The 24,703-nt window shown below is 38.2% G+C and overlaps 1 protein-coding gene across 8 annotated transcripts in view; it reads left to right on the plus strand.

Moving 5' to 3' along the window:
• The window catches only part of ANK3 (ankyrin 3), a 382,298-nt gene that overhangs the window by 2,042 nt on the left and 355,553 nt on the right, over positions 1–24,703 (plus strand). Inside the window, exon 1 of one of the 8 annotated variants that reach the window (XM_054206389.1) lies at positions 2,556–2,576. The exons of the other annotated variants lie outside the window; for them this stretch is intronic. Within the exon in view, the coding sequence (XP_054062364.1) occupies positions 2,571–2,576 (6 nt within the window). The 5' untranslated portion in view covers positions 2,556–2,570. Of the gene's footprint in view, positions 1–2,555; positions 2,577–24,703 lie in introns of those variants that run through there. 8 annotated transcript variants of the gene reach the window in all.

A 24,703-nucleotide genomic window follows, 5' to 3' on the forward strand; every position in this document is an offset into this window, starting at 1 on the left:
ACACTGTTAACGCCCAGTGTTGGAAATGCGGGCATGCATGCTTTGAAACTGTTGGTGTGTTTAGTGAGTTTCTTACAAGAATCTTTTCTGCTATCATAAATCTTGCTCTGATGTCCTAGAGACTTTCCGTGGGAACTTGCTAATGTTCATTGCTTGATTTCTGTTACAAAATGATATTGTACTATCACATGCCATTGCTCTGTTGGCACTTGCCAGAGGCTAAGGTTGGGGATTTTTGTTTCTGAGAAAATTATCACCTCTCCCATCTTTTTTGGATACTAATTTATTTGCCATGTGCTTCTCTTCTTTTATTAAGATAATAAGGTATATCTCTATATAATGCAGTGATTTGGAAGTTCATGTGAATAATTACATATGGATAAATATTTTTCTTTTTTTGTAAATTCTATTTCCAGTTTTTCTGAGGATAACTTCGAAGCTTTGCAGAGGGAGTCAAAATTGTTGTAATGGCATAGGAAAGAAAATAAATTTTTGTATTACTGTACTACTTTACTGTTAATTAATGGGATGGCTCTGTTTGCTCTCTATTTCATTTCAATGTATTGTAAAATGTTTTGTTCAGAAGTTTGGATTTTTAAAAAGCAACCGGAAGAGCAGAATGCAATTTCTTGTTTTAGTTCTTTCGCTATGATGGTCTGAGCCTCAACACTATGAGTAGTACTAGAAGTTGACACCTAGAGTTAATTATGCTTGTAGGTCACTAACTGTGCTGCGTTTTGTTCTGTAGGTTTTATATCTGGTCAATTTACAGTACTGAAAGCTTGGGGTTTGCCTATGGTTTGTAGGAGATCTGACTTTAGGTATTAGAAATGAGAAACTTTTATACTTTCTTTGCCATTTAAAACTGGGGTGTTGGTGGGAAAAGAGAGGAGACAGTCGTATTGTCGTGCAGGGGAAGAAAAAACCCAAACTGTTCAAATGTGAAAGCCATGTTATTCTCACATAACAAAAACAATTTACTGTCGCAGTAGAAAATTTATTTCACAGAACAAGCTTTCATGTGTCATCTGCAAGACTGCAAGTCCAATCGTAGCTGCTCTGAAAAACAACAATAATAAACATAAATTTTTTTCAATCATTGAAAACTTTGGGAAAAATGGTAGTTCTGCAGTTAAAAAAAAAACCCCACATGCCCCCAAACCCCCTGTCTGTGCAGTATACAGATCAGACTACCCATGTTTCAATTCTAGAAAAATGTTTAATATAGATAATTTCCTGCCACTGCTGTCTATTTTAGTTTTATCCTACATTTTTACCAGTTTAACTTTACTCTTTTTCTCTGCTCCAAAGTTCTTGGAATCCTGTTCTTACATACCCTGTTTCTCAAAATTCAGAGCTCTTGACACCATGTAAAAACTGTTGACGTACTAATCCAGTGGTTGATTACCCATTAAAAGTGATTTTTGCGGCTCTGTTGTCTGAAGTGTGACTGTTTCCCATATATGTTATGTTTTGTGATAAGCTGTTGACAGTGGTACTTGTACTCCTGTTGGCGTGGCTCTCGGAATGACAAAATAGGACCTGGCATGTTGCATTAGTTCTGAGAAAAGCACGGTTTTGCAATCTTTAATCAGGCAAAGTTTCATTAGCTCTTTGAGGGAGTTTGACAATGACTTGGCCCAAGTTGTTTTTATTTAAAATGGCTCATGGAGCTTCTTTCCTTTTTCCAGAGAAGAGAAGAGTGGCATAGAACTTGGGGCATGAGGGTAATATAAAATATTTCTGTGGGGTTTATGCTTGAATTCTGAAATGCATAATGTTAAATAGGTATTTATGATGCTGACATGTCGAATGAGGGAGGTGAGAATTCTGAAAACTGAATTTTTCAAAACAAGTCCTTCAAAATAGTCTTAAATTTTTTTTCTTTTATGTGAGAATATTAGTTTGGATTACATACCTTTCTTCCCTAAGAAATTGGGCAAAAATTGGAAAGAAAAAACTGCTTCTTTTTTAATCTAGGAAGGAGAGGCAAAAGAAGGAGCTCCAAACTGTTACTCATCTGCAGTGTTTAAGAAATGCCAAAACTTTGCTATTCTTTTGATAACTTGTATGTACTGCCTGATGGTTGGTGCTAGTAGCACTTGTTCTCAACTGTTGAATTACGTTGGCATTCATGTAAAATACATAGAAAATAATAGTTGCTTGCACTGTATCGTAGAATCATAGAATGGTTCAGGTTAGAAGGGACCTTAAAGATCACCTAGTTCCAACCCCCCTGCCATGGGCAGGGACACCTCCCACTAGACCAGGCTGCTCAAAGCCCTATCCAGCCTGGTCTTGAACACTTCCAGGGATCGGGCATCCACAGCTTCTCTGGGCGACCGGTTCCAGTGTCTCACCACCCTCACAGTAGAGAGTTTCTTCCTAATATCCAATCTAAATCTCCCCTCTTTCAGTTTAAAACCATTACCCCTGGTTCTATCACTACACTCCCTGATAAAGGGTCCCTCCCCATCTCTCCTGTAGGCCTTCTGCTGTCCTTGCCGTTGGGATGCAGTATGACTGTGCAGAGAGGATATGTTACAGGTTGAGAATAATGGGTGAGGAGGATGAAGGTAACAGAAAATTTTTTTTTATTAAATTCTTGACTAGTGTGATGGTGAAATTCTGAGGAGCCTTGCTCTGCTCGTGTTGCCTTGTTGTTCACGTGATGATTGTGCACTCTTACAATCTTGCCCAGTTTTAGTGGTGTCTTGGAGAAAGGGCTTCTCTTCCTTTTGTGCTCCCCTGTGACATCCCACAAAAAAGCATGTAGTGTTAGCTGCACTTAATTATATTGTAGCTTCTTCTATTAAATAAATTTAAAACTTCTGTTCCTAGTGACTTGTAGAAGAAGGTACCATATTTCCTTCAAGCTCTTTTTGAAATACAGAAAGTTATTCTCCAAGAGCATGCTTTGGTTGGTGCCCTTCAAGGCAGAAATTGTTCAAAGTTTCCATATAATATTTGATGTATGCATCAAGACTTTATCAGTATGTGTTATCAATTCTATCTGATAATGACTTAAAAAATGTTATGAGCTAATGAAAGGAATTCTGCATAGCTGTAGTTGGGAGCGTTTGTGGGTTGAAACCTTCCCATGCGCCCTGTGTGCTAGTTGCTAAAGCAAGAGCTGGCTAAGCTTCTGCGCTGATCTCCTGTATTATTTTAAACAGGTTGTGATGACAGCTCCTTTTAGTAGGAGAAACTAAAGTAACATTCTGCAATGACAGAGTGGTTGATAGCATACGCTATGTCAAATGAGAGCCTGTTTCTTACTGAGAGTCTTCACAAAAACTTGATTTTAGGGTTTAAAAACTCTGTGATATAGCATCTATTTTGGAAAGTATTTTTAAAGTAATCCTAGTAGAGGTCACTTTCAGATAACTTGCGTAGAACAGATGTAAGTTAGTTGTATGATCTTTGCACACTACTGTTACTAGTACTATATTTTAAACATGAGAAAGGAATATGGATTCTCCAGCTTCCATGACAATTAGTTTGATCTACGGAAAAAGAAGAAATTGGAAAGGTTATGAATGGCCACGCCCTGGCCTAATAATCAACACAAGTTCTTCTGCTTTTATTCTTTATGGAGTCAGAACTTCTGCCTGTTCCTGTATTGAGGATGCTGATTATGCAGTCGGTGAGGAATTACTTAGCATTAGGAAGATGTTCAGGCAGATGTCTCTATTTTTTTTCCTGAATTTTAAAGTTAGAAGTCTGAAGTCCTCTGTGATGAGAAACCTCCATTTTCATAGGAGCATTATATACAAATGACTCTCACTTGTTTTTTACCTCAGTTTACTATTCTGGAGATTTTTGTTACATGTCTCTTGCTCTTGAAAGATTGCCTGCTTTTCTGTTTCTTGTCCTCCCTTTTTTGGAGGGCAGATTTTATTTAATTTCTCTTTTCCACCCTGTAATCTCAGACTCATTTCTGTCACTTTAATAGTCTGGTGCAGCCTCAGGCAACAAAGCAGTTTCTGTGCAGGTTGTTTCCTCAAAACACCTGTTTAGCTTTAGGACTGGTTCAAAGAAAATTCATCCTGAAATTACTGTGCAAAGAACTCGCAGTCACACCAGAGAATAGATCTAACAAAGCTGAAAAATTGATAATTAGTTTTAGCCTTGCCTTTTCTTGCTGAAATGAGTCTGGTCTGTTTGTGAATCCACAATAGATATTTAAAAGCACAAAACCCAATCTCTTGTAATGGGAAAGCAAGGCTCATGGGTACTTGATGGTAACAGCTGAACTTCAGGTGTTGCTTATTGAGCACAGTTAATTTGACTGATTAGAATCTTCCTTGTTTCTTCATTTCTTTCCCCTTATTTTGGAGCTTCCTGTTAGTGCTGTGGAGGAATCCCAAGAAGCAGACTGCTTCTGACCCTTTTATGAAGTAATTTTGGGGGTTGATGTGTAGCTTGCTGAGGCAGTTGGGTGGGGAGTTAAAGAATGAGTCTTGTGAAAGGGGAGGGGGATGTATACAAGGCCAAGTGACCCCAGTATGCTCTTAAATTATATCTTTGGGGCATAATAAAACACTGAAAACTTAACATAAAAGGTGAGTCAGCTTGCCCTCTATTCTAACAATGCTGCATTCAGGGAAACAAAAAAGACTTCTAAAGAAGAGTCATCCAATTACAGGTAGAAGTATTCTATAATATTAAAAAGCAACAGTAGTGACATACAGTAATAATCATGTGATGGGTGTTAAGGGAGAGGCTAACTAACTTGGTAAAACCAGAAAGAGTAGTAGAGACTTTACAACAGTCTTTGAAGGAAAAACTATAGGAATGAAAAAAATCTGTTAACTCTTTCAAAAATTAAAATTATTCATTGTTTACTCTCCAGTGACCTCAGTGCTCTTCTGTAAAGGAAGACATTTTATCGACAAGCTTAAATGTAACAAAAAAAGAGAGGGGCTTAGTATGAGTTTTAGATATATTTTTTTTTTTTTAAAGAGAAGCTACATGGTGTGTTTTATTTTGGTGGTGCTTTTGGTTTTCACTTGTTTTTGTAGGAATCTTAGGCCATGTTTGTAAATGAGTGTCTCTCGGAGATTAGGCTTAAAGCTCAGTAATTATTTTATTGCCCCATATATCTACTCATATGACTCCTTTGTGTAATATCTGAGGTACATAAACTGGTACGTACATCACCCAGAATTGTGGAGCAAGTTGCCTTTAAGGGTGTGGTAAAGGAAGCCAAAGATGGAAGATACTCTTAACAGCCTCTTAAAACGCTTCACCTGAGAACTTTACATGCACCTAGGCTTACTCTTAAAGTAGTTGAAGATTTAGGCTTAATAGCTACTAAGCAATTGTGTTTAAGTTTCGTTGGGCTTTGAATTAGCAGAAGTTAAATATCCACATGGCTTTAAACTTATTGTTATGTGGTTTTTTTTTAATCTGCACCAACATGTCCGAAGTTCTTGCTTTCAGTGTCCTTTCTAGTATAATGTGGAGCAGCTGCTCTGTGCTCTGACTGAGGTAGCGCAGGCAGCTTGCTTTCTATTTAACCGCAGCCTCTGTAACAGCATACTTTACCTCAACACATTCACTGTTGAATAAGAAGCTGCCTCTTCCCATTGCTCCCCCCTGCCCCCCCCCCCCCAGCCTCATGAGCCTTCATTATTTCATTAGGGGAATTCAGCTCAAATTCTCAGGGTTCCGTACCTGCAACCTGACAAAGATGGGAACAAGTCCAACATGTTTCAGGATGTGGAGTTGTTCCTTCTGTGACATTCATTTTTACAAGTGATGACTTGTTGTGCCACAGACATGACCCCATTTTGTAGGTGAACGATCTATAGGTGTGATTTAGTATTTTGAATTGCTGATGGTAGAGGCAATTTTCTTTTTTCTTCCTCCCTATGCTGCGATTCTGCTTGTTCCTGTTCAAAGAATACTGCAGACAGAGCACATATATGTGTGTCTGAGAGGCAAATCATTTCACAGGTCATGACTTTGCAAATGCATGAATCAGCCTTACTCTGGCATAGGAGCCTCTGGTGGGAATAAGTTACAGTGAATAAGGAAAAGGCAAGAACCTCCTAAATGGCATCTGCCTCTTAAAAAATTTTGCCATGTAGAACAGCACCAACCAGTGCAGGTTCTCAGCCTTTATATTCAGGAGCATATGTAGCTCACAAGGCTCAACCCGGAGCTTGCTTGGTGTCCTGGTTTGAGGTAAAACAGAACTTTCTGTTCAGTAATTTTACTTTAAACTTAGTGCTTGTATCGGTTGGGAACTCGACCTGTAGCTTCAACACCTCATTCCAGAACCTTAGCTCCCAATACCCAAACACAGCGGAGAACTTTTATCTTTTCTGTGTGGTTTTTTCTTCCTTTTTTTTTTCTTCCCCTCCCTCTCTTGGTGTATCAAATCTACTGTGCTTGATCCTTGCAATCCTTTGCTAAAAAACCTGCCTGTTTACTCTCTTCTTTCCCTCTGACACCACTTTGTGAAATAACTTTAATTCAGTAAGGTGCTCTTGTTCCTGAAGTTATTGCTTTTCCTTATATTGATACAGATTAAACTTTTTTCCAGCCTTTAGTCATTTCGGTTATGTAGCTTACAGTACAGTTTTGAAAAGTGTTTTGTTTCTGTAGTCAGGGTGAGATGGACTCTAACAATACTGTGTCAGGGAGCGGTAGGGGAGGAGGGCAGGTGCTTTGTTACCTGTTTCCATTGCTGCAGAAGATGTTATGTAAATACATTGAGAGTTTCCTCTGATTTCTGTGTAATGTTTCACAAATAAGCACTGCATTGTTTAAAAGTCAGGTGTCAGAGGTAGCAAGCTAAATACATTCAGAAACAATGTGACAAGTCTGAAGAGTAAGATACTTTTCCAGTTATCCTCGTGGAGCTAATCCTGTGTTCTAGGGAAAGGGTGTCTTCCTGGAAGGGTATGAAAAAATAGCAATGTGTTTACCTGCATTTGGTTTAGTAGTTGAAAAACTCTGGGGCTAGCCATAGAAGGGTCAGTGAGTCCTAAATTAAGCTATTTGATCAAGTCTTGTGGAAAAACCAGCAATACTTTCAATATAAAGATGAGATATATGGTCTACTGTTCTAATTGAGTCATAAATCAAACAAGTCTGTGTTGTTCCCTGTCATCCTGTTGTCCCCCACCTAGAAAAAAAAAAAGGAAAAAGGAAGAATGCACACGCATCAGTCTGTGTCAGTTCAGTATACTTTCCTGCGTGTGGCCTGTATTTCTTTTCATGGCCTCCATCCCTGCAAAGCTGCTTTGTGATCTCAGTCTTGATGTGGGTCAAAAGGGGAAGATTGTTAACATTCCTCCTGCCCCTCTCCATCACCATCAGCAGCTCTGGGTGGATATCAGTCCTCTGGGCTCCTGTGGGAGAGGACAGTGGAATTTTGTGCTGCTTGTAATCACTCCTCCAAATATTTCTTTCAGTCTGTGTCTTGTCTAGACAATAACTCAGCTCCCAGTTTTTGATTATTATTATGAATTGTGATTGATTTAGTATTTGGAATGCCAATATTGCTGGCATACTAGTATTTTTTGTATTTTATTAATGTTCACGCAATCATCAGGAAGTCTATGATCCAGCTAAAGAAACAAATTTTCTCCAAGAGAATCATAATTCTATGTGGTGTTGTCTGTAATTGCCCTTTAAAAGTTGTCTTGTCTTGTCCCTGGTTGGCAGCTTTAATACTGTTGCTTATCTATGTGGCTCTTTCTCCCCGGTTTAATGATTGTGCTGTATTTGTTTTGATACTAGTGTAGTTTCACTGTGACAACTTTGGTTTTACAGGATAGAAACAACCACATTTTTTTGGCTAAATTTAAACTGCTTTCAAAGTGAAGTGTCCTTTGTTCTGCAAATGAATTCTACTGGATCGTTATAAGCAGTTTAGAATTGCTTGTTACAGTGATACAAGTAGGTAACAACATGCCTCTGATGAGATTACGGGCTTCTCATTTTATGTTGCATTTGTTCCAATCATCATATGAAATGCATGTCTCTCGTCTGCGGTCTCTTTCTCTTTAATGTGTCCATCTTCCTAAAGAACTTGTTAAAGAACGTGGTGGTGTTGTCAAGCAATGTTGCCTTGATCAAACTGGAACAAAAGAAAATATAATATTGAGTAGTGATCTATAGCTTGGAAAGCAAATGTGCAAAGATCATTAACCCTTACTGAGCTCATATATATTCCCTCTTGGGGGTGTGTGTGTGTGGAATATACCAAATATAGTTATTGCAAAGGCTAGATATTTGGCAGAAAGAAGCCTAAAAACAGAACCTGTTTTATGTATCCACTAGAGCTAATCTTAAGAGGAATAAGTGTGTAAAAAGATACTTCAAATTAATGGCAAATTCCATGAAACTTGTGCATTTTGTGGTTAATGTTTCTTTTATGCCCTGCTTTTACTACAGTTAATAAAACCACTGTATTGTAATGCAAGTGTCTAAAGTTTGATGGTTTTATTTAGTCAGCTGCATGGTATGTTTAACTGGACTGTGACATTTAAGCAACAAAAAGGAATAGGATTCAGATTGCTCCATGGAAGGAGAAGTAATTGTCTTGGACACCTGTAATTTCATCATCTGCTTATTTTTGTGCCAATTGCACACACTGCAGATGACTTTGGCAGTTTCGCACAATAAGCATGTTAAGCTTTCTGTATGAAGGACACTAAAAGCCTTCAATACTAGTGTAAGTAAACCACTTGAATGTTTTGTCATGTAAAAACCCTTTTGTTCTCATTTGTGACAGTTGTTGCTGACATAAGTATAGCAAATCCAGCTGTACTAGTCACTCAAAGTCCTTGCTGGGGGGTTTTGTCAGTTAAAATTATATACACTTCTCTTCAGTAGTACTGCAAACTTTAAGAACCTTGGAAAGCATTGAAATATGTTGTATATTTTAAAGTATAATGTATGAACAAGCTTGACCTTCCTGGAAATGTGTCCTCACGTTACAGTGAGTTTCATATAGCAAATACTGTTAAAATAACAATAGTAGAACAGCTAAGAAATAGTAATAAATTTTACTGTGATTGCCTCTAACTAAAGGATGAAAAGAAAATGTTGTGCAACTGCTGCTGTACCTGATCACTTCTGTTGGATGGAACAAAAAATACAATCCTGTTATTTCTTAGCAAACCTTCTATAAAAAAAGTTGCATATTTGTATTTAATGGGATCACAGCCTTTAGTCACTGTCATCCATACTCATTGCGGTCGTTCACTGATTTATGCCTTTCTCCACTCTTCGTACTGTGTCAGTCTGTCCAGCTGAGGAAGTGGAATTGGCTCTGTCCTGTGTGCCTGCAGAACTGCTGATGGGTTTGACTCCTCACAGGAGCTGAATGGCAGTGGCTGTCACCAGAGTTAGAAGAGATGCAGCTCCTCTTAATAACAGACTTTAAGACTATATGGTCCTATTGTGGAATACTAATTTAGGTCATATAATGACCAGGGAAAATAGTGATGGCAGTACAGAGGACTGACAGATTTTTTTATTTTTTAAATCCATGTCTATTTTTTGAGATTAATTGGAGAAGATTGAGGTGAAATGTAGAACAGCTGCTGGAGTTCTAGAATTGAAATACACAGAAGAATAAGCGATTGATGTATACATAGATTTTAATATATAAAATATATTTTAAAGTGTATATATTTGAGATTTGAATCATAATAACTGAGAAAGAAGTGGTGTCACAGAGACATGAAACAGTGGAGCAGATAACCAATCAGTACATGTGGCCAGCTCACTAGGGTAGTAATATTGGTAGGAGGTCTCAGCAGCCAAATCACTTGTACCATAATGGTGTTGGTGCCTGAAACTCTGACTTCAGCTGCTCATCTCTGTCCTGCTGGCTTGTATTTTTAGTAGCCACCTTGCAGGAGTTTCAACACAGAATACTGGCGTGTGTTAGCAGGTCCATGGAGCATGGCCTCTGGAAGATGAGAGATTCAGCAGAAGGCAGGGTAGAAGATGAATTAATCTGTGTCTTTCTTGTCCATCAGCAGAACCTTCACCACTTCTGAGTATGCCTGTCCTCTTCTAGCACTTCTGTCAGGTCCTGGGTGTTCAGTTGCTGGTTTTGACAAGGTCTGTCCCATGCAGATGCTGTCTTCCATGGTTGCATGGAAGCTTCATTGTTCATTTTTGCTTCTTGGGATCCAGGTGTTACTGTTCCCCCTGTATACCTAAAAGTGTTTGGCTGTGACTGCAATTTGGAACAGAAAGCTGGTCATTAAGAAATAGCCTTATATTTAATGAACCATGCCAAGCAAAGCTTGGGCTCAAAAACCTGCTGACGTTGATAGAAATCTTGAAGCTGATTATGGGTGCTGGAGTGGGTCTCTTTGTAACTGACATTACAGTAACCTTCTCTACCTCAACATCAATTTTTTGTTCTCTTTCATAGTGATTAGGTAGGTAATGCTAAAACTTGCACTGCTTGGGGGTGTTCTCCTCTCTGTCCTTGAGTAAAAATGCATTTAAAAAGTCTGTTCATACAAAGCCTGTAAGAGAAAGGCCATTCTTGAATTTATTTTAGTAGGAATCCCTCAGCTCCTAGTGTAATGCAAGACTTGTGTCCTAGTGGAGAAGCTACAGTCTTACCTTCCCAAGCCAACTGAATCTTATTCTGAAAAAAGAAAAAGAAAAAAAAAAACCCAAAACACAAAAAAAACCCCAAACCCCCCAAAAATAGCTAGTGAAAACTAATGTTTCTTGTCTCTTCTGAGATATTGTCTTTTTTTCCCCATTAGTGTTATAGGGAACTCCTGAATACTACTGTGAGTGAGCTCTCTGCTTTCTCGGAATGCTGTATGCTCTGAAGTCTGTTGTGAGTGCCAAACCAGAGAGGACCATCCACAACACTGACATCAGTTTTTCCTAAAATCCTAAAATTTTTCCTGAAGATCTGTGGTGAAAAAACACTTTCTGCTGTTTAATATTTGCAGTAATGCTTTCAAGCACTCATCTGAAATTTATTTCTTCTTGTCTCTTTTTAACCGTGACTATTTAACTCTTGGCATTCATCAAGAAAAATATCTATCTCTGCATTTTTTTTTTTTGTATTTAGCATTGTGTCCTGTGTAACCAGACAATCCAACATGAAATGAGGCTATAAAATTTAAGATAGAGAAACGTGCACCACGTCTCTTGCTGCAGCTAGTGTGTGGGGCCAGGTGAGCGAAAGTGGAGGCTGAATTTTTATTGCCAGTGACTTTGAGTGCGAGCAGTGCCTCTAGGACTGCCGTTCCTCCGGAAACCTCTGCCAATATATAGATGTCTTGCACTTCCCCGATGGAAGGGAATGTCCTTGCTGCTTTACTAAGATTTGTCAATATAGCTGTGCCCCTGGCAGCTTGCCAGCCAATTTGTTTGTGATCTCCCTTGCTTACAAGGGTGGGTAGATATTTGTCACTCTCATCATAATGTTTCTTCTGCTCTGCTTTCCTGGCAGATGCTCTTACCTACCACGTGGCTTATTATTCTCTGGGTCAGAAAGCTTGTTGAATGCTGGTAGGGCTTTTGTCCTTCTGAACTAGTGATCCCCTCAAAGCACTGGCTGGAGCTTTGTGATATTCTGGTCACATTAAATATAAAAGCTCTTCCATTTTGCAGAATGTTGTGTTTCCTATTCTTAGTAACTCTTCCAGCTACTGATTGGTTTACTTCATAACAAGTATCAATGTCTGCATTGTTTTGGTCATTCTGATCTTTGAGCAGATCTTTGTATACTGATACATGGTAGTTTGGGAGAACAAACTCACTGGAATATCTAATAATGAGCAAACGTTTTTATTAAAGATAGAAAGGTCACTAGACTGTACACCTGCTAGTTGTAAAAAATGAGTTTAATTTGAAAATGGATCTAGAAATTTGTTTCGTTTCACTAGCAGTTAAACATGTTAAGAGCAAAGAAATTAGGTAGCAATATATTACTTAATCTTTTTTTAATGTGTATTTTAATGTGGTATAAGGATCTTTTAATCTGTATTCAAACTTATAGGTTGTTATTCTTTATGAAACATTGTATCTTATTTAAATAATTACTCTAAATAACTATAAATTTAAATAACAATTACTAAAGAAAAGAATGTGCTGCACTAATTTTTCTCCTTTCCACATCCCCTGACACAGCTTGGGGAGGAAGGCGGGGGGGGGGAAACCCTGTAGCAGTAAAACTCCAGTGATCTGCTTTCATTTCTTTGACATGGATAACTTCTAATAAATGAGCTCTGTGCTCTCAGATTGAGACTCAGTGATGTGTGTATTCTTGTTTCATAATCATGTTTAATAGATTAGCCAAGTAGAAAATTGCATGGTCAGTAGAAAAATAAATTGAAGAGGCTAACATTGTAATATTAATCTTCACTAAATTGTAGTAAAATGCTTTGAAATCGAAGAAATGTGTGTTTCATTATGTGTTTTACTACTTAGCAGAAAGTTCTGTAATTTGCATTTGGATACAAATAGGTTTTTTCCTATGCTTAATTAGGTGAACAAGTAAAAATAAGTCTTGAAATTCAGAACATACGTAATATTTGGAGATTTGCACCCAGTTTCTGGCTTGGAAATCTTCTCAATGTATAAACTCCAAATATCCTAGGTATTCTCTCCCTTCTTATTTTTTATCCCCTCCTACCCCAATACTTACTAGTGAGTATCAGATTTAAACAAAAGCTTTTGGCATGCTATGTATTTTCCCAATCTCCTCAGGATTCTTCAGGATCTTTATAGCTTTGGTAAGACTTACAAACTGTCCAGGACTGCACTAATTTTGGCAGATTTTCCAATGCTTTTAGGACATGCTAGAGATCAGTTATGTTCTAAACAAATGACTTCAGGGTGCTTTGGGGGTACAAATTACACCAGCCTAAAGATAATGATGTTTGTGGTTGCAAACAGCTCAGCTACATCCTCTAACATTTGTTCTATCATGGTTACAGGGCAGTCTGCACTTTTCATCTCTCTGAATACCGGACTTTTAGGTCGTGTATTCTTGTTTTTATTCCTCAGAAAGATTTTGAAGATTACTGTTGTTGGTGCAGGCCTTATTCTTGGTGCTAAGTTCATCACGCTGCCTGGTCTGATATCTGAGAATGATCTTGGATGGGGTCTGTGCACTGTAAAACCTGGTGATCAAAGATTGTGTTAAAACAAACTTACTGCTTTAAAGTGCAAATTATTTAGGAAGAGGCCAATTTTAAAATGTCTTAACAATAGATATCCAACACTGTCATAGAAGTACTAACACTTCTCAAAGTCCAGGGGTTCTTAATGAATAAACCGTGTCTCTGCATTCAACAGTTTTCTATAACTGAGGGCCTTTCATCCATAGCACTGTTTCTTTAGGTGCCCTCAGGGATTTTTGACTGGTGTGTGGATGCTCATGCCAAACTGGTTAGAGACAGGCTTAGGAAAGAGTCAGCCCCTGGCATGGGGTTTGGGAGAGTGCAGGGAAGGAACTAGAGTGCTGAAGGAATTGCACTTGTTAAATGGCCAGGCAAGAGCATGGCTAGAAACAAAACTAAAAACTAGGAAATTGAAAAAAATAATTGTGAAGTTGGTATCATAAAATAGGGTGCAGAGGAAGCAAGCAGGACTTGGCTGGCATGAGGGAGGATGAGAACTAGAGCAGGCAGGAGAAAGATCAGACTTGTGAGCACAACTGTAGGTGAAAACACTCCCTTATGATAGATCCTCCTCATGTGCTGGGCCTTGGTCCCCTGGCACATGTTTGACAATGGCCACATTGTCCAGATGGCATCTGGCCAGCCTGTCACTTCTTTGGATCTTTAGGGACCTGTGCAAGACACAAGGTCAAGGTCTTTTGAGCCCTTCAAAGATATGATGCTATTTTTGTGTGTGACTTTGTCTCTAACATCATTGACATAATGGGATTTTCTTCTGTTGTCATAAATTTAAAATAGTAGCCAACATATGGATGAGATTTAATTAATGGTCTTATACTGTAGAGCTATTGATTCTGATATGTTCTTGTTGAAAAGAGATGCTTTGATTACTATCTAATCTTTGGATCATGTGCAATACTGGGAATAGTAACTTTTTTCCCCCTTAAGCAAGCAGCTTGCAATGTAAGTCAAATATAAATGTCAATGTCTATGAAAATGTGATGCGGAGACGTTTTTTCTTTAGCACATTCTTTCTTATCCTACAAAACTTAAAGATAGCTGGCTGACTGTTGGGTTGTGCTGTCGGCCAGGGTGGAGCACTACAGGATTAGCAAATGGACTTTGTTTCCGATTGAGAAAGGTTGGGTTTTTAGGGGAGGAAGGAGGGAAAGGAAGATTCTTCTAGTCCTCAAAAACTTGCAATTTTTAAAATAGTGTGATCCTGGAGAACTGTAGGTGCAGCACATGTACATAAGACAGATGTATAAGATTATTAGCTTCAAATCCATATTTGTAACAGCCATTCTAAAGCAATGAGAAGGGGGGGGGAAAAATACCAGACTTGAAGAAACAATCTATTTCTTGGTGCTAATGGAAACCCAGGTCAAAGCAGTGTGAGTTAGAAATGGATGGAAAATGTAGAACATCCGGAAAATAGGTCTAGCTTCACATTTTTTCTAAATGGGTGATAAATGTTTTGCTTCTAAAAACCACATAAGCACTGACTGGAATGTGTTAGAAATTGCCAAACCACCAAAATTCTTGTAGAGTTGGTATTTAGAGTGTATCACATTGAAGATGTAGTGAAGCTATTGCAAAACTAGACTGAGCGAATTGGTTAGGTCTGACATCTTTTCTCAAACCAGACCTGAGTATAATTGTTTCTCATTAGTCCTTCCCTCTCCATGCCCAGCCAGGTGGTTCTAGGTGTGCCTTCCTGTGAAGGAACCCTAGAGTTTTTGCATCAAAAAATGAGGTGCTGTTTCCAGAGAAGCTGCAGCATTGTTTTACTTGCGTTTTCACTAACAGTCAGATTTATTTGAAAGGTAAAACACTATGAGTTTCTCCTGTGTGAGAATGCATGAAGGAAGGTGGGAGACTTTACCTGCAAATTGTGATGCATCACTGGTATTTTGTAGTTTACTGCTACCTGGATTCACTGATGTGCTTGGATAAGAAGGATCTAGACAGAGTATTCCAAGAGATTCCTTGAAAGAAACCGAAGGAGTAACTGGTGTCAGATACAGCCCCAGTTTGTGTTTTCTTGTTTGGTAAACCTATCACAAACCTTAAAGAACTTAAACTTCCATGCGGCAAGAATAGACTTGCTATGCTTATCAATGTTTAACTAGTGTCTGAAGCAAATGCAAATGAGCCTGACAATTTTTGGGTGCTTTCACTTTCCTAGAAGTGACAATGGATATGATGTTACTGAGGAACCTTCCAGGTAACTGCAACCAAAAAGAAGTAGGAAAATCCCGGAGCTGGGGGATGAGGGTTTGCTTCTTTCTGTCTCCCTTCCTCCATCCATCTCAACAATCAGTTTGAATTCAGGCAGCTCTAAGTGAACAAGCAGAGAAAAATAATTCTGCTGCGTACTGAGGGCCAGCCTGATATACAGGACAAGGAGCAGAGAGAAAGATAAGAACCTACAGTTCTGGGTAAACCAGGTTATGGTGGACTTCAGCTTTAAGATTTAGAAAATAAGCAATATTAAATGATGTTTGGTGGTAAACTGCAACCATATCACAGACAGATAACTAAGAGACTGCTGGCTTAAACTGTTTATCAAGCCTTATAAAAGTTGGTTGCAGATCTTAACCCTATTTAATAGGTGAATAGGGAGAAAGGTTGGAAGCCTGTTTTGCAGATAGACCTTCCCCTTCAAATTAAATATACTAAAAGAAGCACTTAAGATGCTGGTGGGCAAAAAGGAAACTTTAATGTATTACACTTATGAACCCAATTCCAGATTTCTGGAGTCAATTTCTGAAAGCTTGTTTTGTTTGTTTGCTTTGGTATGTGACCAAAGCTTTGCCTAGACTGTTATTTAGGAAGTGTTGTTTGGTGTGTGGTGGTTTATCATTTGTGTTTTATTTTTTTAATCATGGTATAGATTTGCTAAAAGAGAGGACTGTAAGATCCTCCTTTCCCTGTTAAATTCATGTCATGTAGCACTTGGGCTCAGGTCTTGTGATGGGAGGCTCCCTTCCCTCTTTTCCCCGTGGTTCTAGACATCCCTGAGTATGGCATTTAAGTGTGTGTTTAAATATATGAACATACACCACTCCTAATTGTTCCTGAGGTATAAATGTCCATTCAGCTTGGATTTTAAGAATCAAAAATTGTGCTACGTGATCAGGTATTAATGACCTTTATTGCAAGTGGGCTTGGATCTCTAAGAAGGTAGTTTTTACCCCTTTTCACAAACTGGCATTCTCCTCTATGCACACTTAGACAACCTGAGTTCTTTTCCAAGACTTCTTGCCCTTCACACTCTTTTTATAGAACTGTTAGAAGTGCTTTTATTTACTCTTGTGTGTGTGTGGGGGGGGTTATTCTGTAGTTTCGATCTTTGTGCAATAATGGAAATAAAAATTGATAGTCGTCTTTTCAGTGTCTACTATTCTTGTGCATTATTTCTCTCCAGGGTGTTTACAAAACTGGTTTTATTCTATGCTATCAGGATAGGAGAGACAAAGGTTTCCTTGTATCTTAATATTTCTGTAGCGTTACTAAACAAAAGAGCACAAGTCATGTTAGTATTGGCAAACTTTGAGCACTTTCTTGGTGAATAAGTAGATAGTGAAGAACTCTGGAAGGAGAACTTGAAGAAATACTTGCATGGTTCTGCAGTGAATGGAGAGTATGACACTTTGAACTAGTGATAGAAAGAAACTTGGCGTATTCACTGATGAATGCCAACATAAATAAAGGAAAAAAAAAAAAAGCTAAAAATATGTCATCTAATCTACCAAAGGGGAAGTGGTGATCCCTAAGTTTTGGTGTAAATGGTTATACTTGATTCTGTACTGTATATCTCGAAGTGAGAGGAGAAATACGAGGCCTTGTTTCTTTTGAATGTGTTGTCACCACCCTGAGAATAAAATAAAACCAGAAACCAGTTTGCTCCAGATGCCTCAAGTTAAAAAGTGGAAAATGCTCATCATTTATCAGTGAGAGAAGGTTCCTTAAATCAGAAATGGGAAGCATTTTTGGCGTAAAAACTACAAAGATGGCAACAACTGTTTTATCTTAAATTTAAGACTATGGCCTTAAGCTGTTTGACTGTGTCTGGATCTTGCCAAATTAGGTCTGGTCTATCTTTCATCCAATTTAATCTAACTCTAAATAGCGTTGAGAGCTCCCTCCAACAGCTGCGCAAAAAGGCATTTTGGGAGCCACGAGTGATATGAATGGACACTACATGTGCTTTTGTCAAGTCATGCTTCCCAGAATCAGCTTTTATGGAAGAAAAAGATATGATATGTGCATTTCTACACTTGCCAACTATTCTCACCTTCCCATTAATTTATTTGGGCTAATCTGATTCCTATTAGTCACAGTATTTGGGGGCTCACTGTTATGAGAAAGTGAGTGAGAAGGAGTACAATGTAGAGATGGATTTGGGAAGCAAATTCTTTGGTGCTTTGTTGATGATGTTCATAAAATGTAAGCCAAAATAATGTCTTGTAGAACTGCCAGGTCCCCAAGCGTGGGAGACAGAACAAGTTTTCAGGACCTGTGTGGACAATTCTGTATGCTGAAGATATTATGATCTAAGAAAACTCTGTAGATCATATTTTCCTTTGCAGTTTTATTTGCAAGCTAATTTAATCTGGAGAGTCTAGCTATATTTTTATGTGTAAATTTAATGAACATGCTTGTTTGCCTATAAGAATTGAAATGCAGATTGTCAACTGCAGAGCCACAGCCATTCTTGCAGGACTAAGTCTTTAGGAGAAAACATAAAAAATGCTCCCTCAGAACTGCTGCTTTTTCTTTTTAACCCAATTTTTGTGATCCATGTTTATTATATTGCTTCCTGAATAACCATTCAGAGCCTGGAGTGGAAGCTTAATTTTACACTGAAGTTAATGGGTTCTGGGTCACTTTCTGCTCTTCCACTGCAACATCCTTCAGTACAAACGTATCTGTTTTACTCCCTGACAAGAATAGCAGAGTAAAAGAATTGCTACCCAATTAATACTAATATCACACTGTTTTTCTTGCCTTTGCTGTCTTTCAGGAAAGTATGGCAGAATATCTGTGCTTTCTGTTGGACTATAGCACCTCATGAATTTTTCTCCAGAACAGGGATATATTGCTGAACTGGAGGCAGAAATTAGTAGCAGGGTTGTGACTGTGAATCTCAGTCTTCCTGAAAGATTCATCTTAAGATGTAGAAAACCAAATTGAAGTCTTAAAGCTGAATCTAAAGCACAAATCTTGTGCCAAGTTCACTTAATAAATAATAGGGCTGTTAATCAGTTAACATAAGGAAGTTTGGTTCAACGAAGTATTGTAGGCATGAAAAACTCGCTACTAGATTTTTGCTATAAAATCCCTCCAGCAGAGAATGAAAGGAAAGAACTTACCCTTTTTTTCCAAAGCATAAATGATTCCAGAGTTAGCAGGTTGAAGAGCTCCAGGACTAGGAAATTGCAAGTTCCTTTTATTGTTGTTTGTTGCTATGAGTTTTGGTGGTCATTAAGGATGCATAAGAACCCCTTCACATGAGCACTTCGTAGGTTGTTGAATCGCAGTGCCAACGTTCAGCCATCCAGCTAAATAAATCACTGTTTAGCTTTGCAATTGTTTCTTTTGGGAAGGAATTGCAGGTGGGAGGTAGAAAGTTCAGGGTAATTATTTCTCTACTGTGTTGAAAACAAGCTCTATACCTATTGTAGGCACTTGCCCCTGAAGCATAAACAGCTTATACTGTTGAAATGTTTTGGGAAAACAGTGAAGGTAGCGGAGGAAGGGTGTGATTTGTAGCTGTTTAAACTTCTCTATTTAGTTAAAGGAAAACTATTATTTCATTTCCATTTGTAGTTAATCGTTTCAGCTCCAAAATCGATGCTAAGCCAATGTATGGATGGATCTAACGTATGGGATCTGATATGCAAAGTATCTTTATTTGCCTAGTGCCTCATAGAGGCTGAAGTTGTGCCGGTCTGAAGAGCTTTTAGGGCAACACAGCTCTTCTGTGAGGAGGTCAATGCGGGAAAGCTGTGAACCTTGCTGGTAGCTGCTTCCATTCCTGTTGTTTGTGTCCAAACAACTTGCTGTTTCCCACACCCTCCTCCAGTTCACCTGGTTGCTGTCATCAGCTGGGTTGGGAAGGCAGTAGCCACAGCCAGAGTAGCCTGTGAAAGCTGGAGGAGAGAGGGGAGCGTACAACACTGAATTAGTATGACTTGCTCTCCTCTGTCTCATTTTCACAGCCTCTGCTGGCTGGTAAGCACTCTGGTAGGAGCTGCAAGAAGTGAGATGGAAATTGAGGCAAATATGGGAAGAAGCCTGAATTCTAAAACTTGTCCGTGGTGGATCTGTTACCAGAATGTAATCGTATGGGGTTAGCTAGTTGAGAAGGCAAAGATCCCAGTCAAACCATTTATATATTTTCATCTGCTGAGTATGTTATAGTATGACCTATTAAATGCATAACCCTGCAATGAGCTGGGCAAACGTTTTTGATGAGAGAACGTACTTTTCAACTGGGTTTTCCCACACAGTAATCCTTTCTGTCAGCCTCTCCCTACTGACGCTCAAGAAATTTTGAACTTCCTGGCTGCTTTTGATTAAGTTTGACAGAGCAGAAACAGTTCAAAGTTAGTTTTCCACAAGCTTCATGAAAATAGGTGGGCAGATAAATTCACATTCCCACTTTATCCATTGTAGCGCGAGCTTAGCTGTGTTACTACAGAGCAAAGAATCTAAGTGGGGGTGGGGAGCAGGCAGAGGGTAAGTTCTAGTGTTCACAAAATGGCTTGGTTAATTGTGTCACATGCTCGTAAAAGATTTGTAGCACCAACCTTTGTTAAAGTTTACCAAAAAGAAAGTTGAGAGTCAGTTCAGAGGCTCTGTTCAAAGGTGTGAAGCACATCTAAGAACCAAAGAGGCTTTTTGTTTCCTTCATATTTCATAGTTACTAGGACCAAGTGCCCAATGGGAATATATTTCTCATCTTCACAAAAATAGGGTTATGGCATAGGCAGAAACCCCTAAAAAGTTTAAAAAAAAAAAAAAAAAAAAGAGATCATGGGACCTTCATGGTCCTACTTGTGGATTTCTCTTCCTGTAGCACTGACGTTGTAGAATCAAAGCCAGTACTGCCCATGATGCCCAGACCTCCTCCTCTGGGGATCTAACGGAGCTTTGCAACAAGCATCTGGGGATCAGATCTTGGCTTTTTTTTTTTTTTCTGATGGCTGTGTTTCCTTGCTTATTGCCTCCTGCTCTCTCTTGTCTGCTCTTGTTCCACTCAGGTCAATGGAAAGCGTGATTTATTTTTGTTAGTTTGGTATTTCAAGAGGATGGCTTTTTTTTTTTCTTGGCTTGGTAGTTCAATTATCACCCATATAACTGGGCAGGTGGTTTTATGGGGTAGAGGTTTTATGGTGTGGGCAGAGGGAAAAGTGAAGCTGTGATTAGTAACTGCTGGTACCAGTTTAGGGGTTTAACCAGAGTGGCCTCCAATTCCTTCAGAAATCAGACTGAGTCCTTTGGATGTACAGTAGGAACATGCAGGCAGAGTAACCTGCACAGTGCTCCAGCTGGTGAGAATACCAAGTCTCCGGGGTTATAATCCTTGGAATGAAACAAGTATGCAGTGTGCCAGGAGGAGGGACAGGCATTTTTAGTTTATCTCTGGGTGAGAGGCCAATTATCAAGTCTTCCACCCATCAAAGAACAGAAGAACTGGATTTTTTTTAGAGAGAAATTAGACTGGTGTGAGACTTTGCATATGTATTACAATGAGATATTTTGTTAAACAGTGATTAATTATTAGTGAGCTTGGGAAGCCTGTCCAATATAAGCTTTCCTTTAAGCCTGCTGTAGGCTGTTGCGAAAACTCATTGGAAGGGCCTGCAGGTCTTCATGTCACTTGTTTTCACCCATAACAGGCTTCGTCTCTTAAGAGTGACATTATGAATTCAAAGTAATAGAACCCTCCCCTATAACGTAGGCTCTAAGCACCTATTTTTCTGTAATTTGACTAGCCTTTTTTTCTTTAAGTAAAACAGAAATCTGGTGGGAAAAGTTTGTTTTGCCACTTCTATTTGAGAGCAATAATTGGTTTGTATGTTACCCTAAAATATGGATTAGATATTTAAAAGATGTAAAGGCTATGTGGAACTTATGAGAACAGTAGTAAAAATGAATGCATTATATGCTAAATGGGTAGGCTTAGAAACATCCTACTGTACTCATTAATTGAGATGCAGATGTGCTTACAAGTGAGCCTTTAGAAAATTAATAGAATGTATTTATACAGTTCATAGTAGAGCCATGCAAAGCAGAGATAAAGTTTAAAATGATGCTTAGATGCATGGAAAGAACTGAAATAAAAATGAGTGGTTTGTTTACTATTTTTTTCAGAAAAATGGCTACTAAATAAAAAGATCAGTAGTACAGTTGCAACCTGTTTTGTCGTCATTTGACACAATAACATTAAGTATGACACCCTGCACTCCAAAGGTGTTGGGAACATTAAAAAGGATGCATCTATTTTGGTATTTAATACATTAATAAACATGGTATTTTGATTAGGGTGTTAATATGTGCTCATTTGTCAAGGGGAAAAATAAAAATAAACTATAAAAATGTTCTGTAACCAAAGATGTTTTCATAAAATACAAGCATTTTGTTTTTTGTACACAGTTTTAGAAAGGACAAAAATTTCGTCTTGCCTTTTTAGTTTTACATTTTTGTTGTTACTTAAGAACAGCTTAGGGTAAGAGTTTCTGCCTCTGGCAATTTCGGTTCAATTCATTCAGTCTCCAATCTGTTTGCTTTTTAGAACATAAATGACCAATTTGCATAAGGCAAGTCCATACCAGACCTACCTGGTAGGTCAAGGTGATGCCCAAACTTAGTTACTTGGTTAAATGATTGTTTTAAATTGTATTTGTAGCCTTTCTATTGAATTGATATTTCTATAGATTCTTGGTCAAAATTCTTAATCTAGTTTCCTTAAATTTGGATTCAGAAGCCTAATTTAAATGCTGTACTCTACAAATGATCACTAGGGATTTATAGAACATGTTAACATCAGTATTGCTAAACGTGCTTTTTGTACCTTTGTCTTATTTTATTTTCTTACTACTGGCCTGGAAGCCCTCTAGATGTCTAATTTTAAGTATTTTTCTGGTTCTTTATCCATAACTTGAGTTTCAGTAGTATATAGCCTTACAAACTTGCTAGGCACCATCTTCATTAGAATTACCTTTGCTGTCTCTGCAGCCATGGGGGAAAAAGCTGAAAAAAGAAAGGGTGTATACTTCTGATTTTAACTTCTACTTATGATTTCTACCAGTTCAGTCTTAAAATAAAATTGAATAACACACTTGTGCTGAAGTAGTGTACATGGTGGAATGGTTACTTTTGCTTGTGTGAAAACCTGAGCTTCCTGGATAAGATCGGGGGGGGAAGGGTAGTTTTGCATTATTTGTTCTGAAAACAAATATGTTCTTTTGAAGTTGATATACAATAGTAATGTGACCCTTTCAGAAAAGAATGAGGAAGAAAAAAAACCTTTCCTCTTACAGTAAATTATAATAAAAGTGAATAGAAGTGATGTATTAGAACTATAGAGTTGCACCAAAACACTATGATCTTAAGAATTGTGTCTATCCACAGGTAAGAACATATAAGGATGATGGTTACAAACAATAAGGTTAATTGTATGATCTATTTCACAATGTGTGAATTCATACATATTTATAAGCACCATTTAAAAATATTCTAGTCATTAACTTTTTAAATACCTGTATATGAAAATAGACTGACATGATGAGTTTTCTGTGCTGCTTTTTTTGTAGTATAGTTCTGTGCTGCTGAACTGATAGGTTTTCTTACATTGAGTTTTCTGTTTTGCACATTACTTTCTATGAAGAGAAAACTAATAAATAAATATTTCTAGGTACTTATTTGTATCACCATGTGAAACCTAACTTATAGATTTAGGGGTGTGTTTAGAGCTAAATTATAGTGTAGTTCTCAAACATAACTTTTTAATAGAAATGCTTTTTGTTCAAACATGCTAAGGAAATTGCTTAAAGAACTGACTGAGCATGAATGTCTGTTGGTTTTTCCTCTGGTGCTGTGATAAAAAAATGAAAAAGATCTACCAGAGTGAAGTAGCTACAGTGTTTTGTAACAGGTTTATTCCCCAGATACCAGTTTCAAATATCTCCAGGTGCTTTTCACCCTAAACCACTTAAGTCTGAATTCTTCAAAGCACACATCCGTGTCTGTATCCCATTGGCTTAAACTTCAGTGCATCTCTGGTGCTTTACTGGATCAGAGCTTTAGCTCTTGGTTGCTTCTTTTGAACTTTTTTTTTGGAAAGTATTTAATGATTAACTTCATACATCTAATGCTGTTGGTTATCTTGGTGCAGCTGAGCTCTGAGTGCACTTGGTGCAGTGCTCCCAGATGGTTTTTATGGGCTTGTGTGTGATATGAATTGACTGTATGAGGCTTCCAGTGCAAAATGAGCAGAGCTTGTGTTAGGTTTTCACTGGTGTTTGAGTGGTGATGTGGGAGCTATGTGCTCCACTTTAGCCTGACATTAAATGAGTTAAGTTAAAAAAAATAAAGGCACGTATGCAGCTGAAAGCTTCTCAAAAGGCAGTTGACCACATAGAGGTCACTGCTCTAAAGGGAAGATTTTGTGCTTCTGGCCTAATGCCCTTGTGCCATGTCAGCACTTGCTAGCTGGAATAACTCACAAAAATGACAGATAACAAATCTAGCAGAAAGTTTGAGTTTGGTGGTTGGTTGGTTTGGTTTTTTTTTGGTGGGGGGCTGTTGCTTCTTTGAGTTAAAAAGGCTTGCAGAGGGTCTGTTGAGTGCTGGGGGAAGGAAGGCAGGAGTAACACTGGGGGAAGGTGAAGGAGGACCTCTCCCTTTTGATGGCAGTTCTGGGTGGAGTAGCATCTCTCTTTCCCAGAAATCCAAAAGGCTGTGATCCTTCACTTCTTGTGTGTGAAGAATAGATCTCTTTGCAAACCATCCAGTGTCTTGCCTGTTAGCCTGGGGGTTAACAGTTGGTGCTTTGCGATAGCATTGCAAAACAAACAAAACACCTTATACTGTTTTAGTATAAGCTGGCCCTTAGAATTGTGAAATAAATAACCAAACAACCTTTTTATATAATGGGTATGGTTGAATTTAATCCTGCTATGTAAAGTATATGTCAATGGATATCCCCAAAAGCATATTCACATCTTGTAAGGGCTATGAATTACACCAGTGATGTAGTTATTCAGAAAAGTTCATTTCAATAGAAGTGGTATTTAAATATCTATTTTTGAAATTATTTTCCAAATACTCATAAGCATATGCTTTGAACATCATCACTACAGAATATATCACAGTTCTCCCCTGCAGGATGTTTGTCATTTTGTGATTGACACAATTTTTTACCAGAGAGAGAGGGACACTAGTAAATGCAGAGAAACTTTATAAAAGGGTTTTTCTAGTACAACAGGTCTCTCATTAGATACTCCAGGATCCTGTCCATCCAGAAAATATCCAGAAAATACACAACTCGGTTACTT

The sequence above is a fragment of the Rissa tridactyla genome, chromosome 6 (genome assembly GCF_028500815.1).
Source record: "Rissa tridactyla isolate bRisTri1 chromosome 6, bRisTri1.patW.cur.20221130, whole genome shotgun sequence".
NCBI classification, from domain to species: domain Eukaryota; kingdom Metazoa; phylum Chordata; class Aves; order Charadriiformes; family Laridae; genus Rissa; species Rissa tridactyla.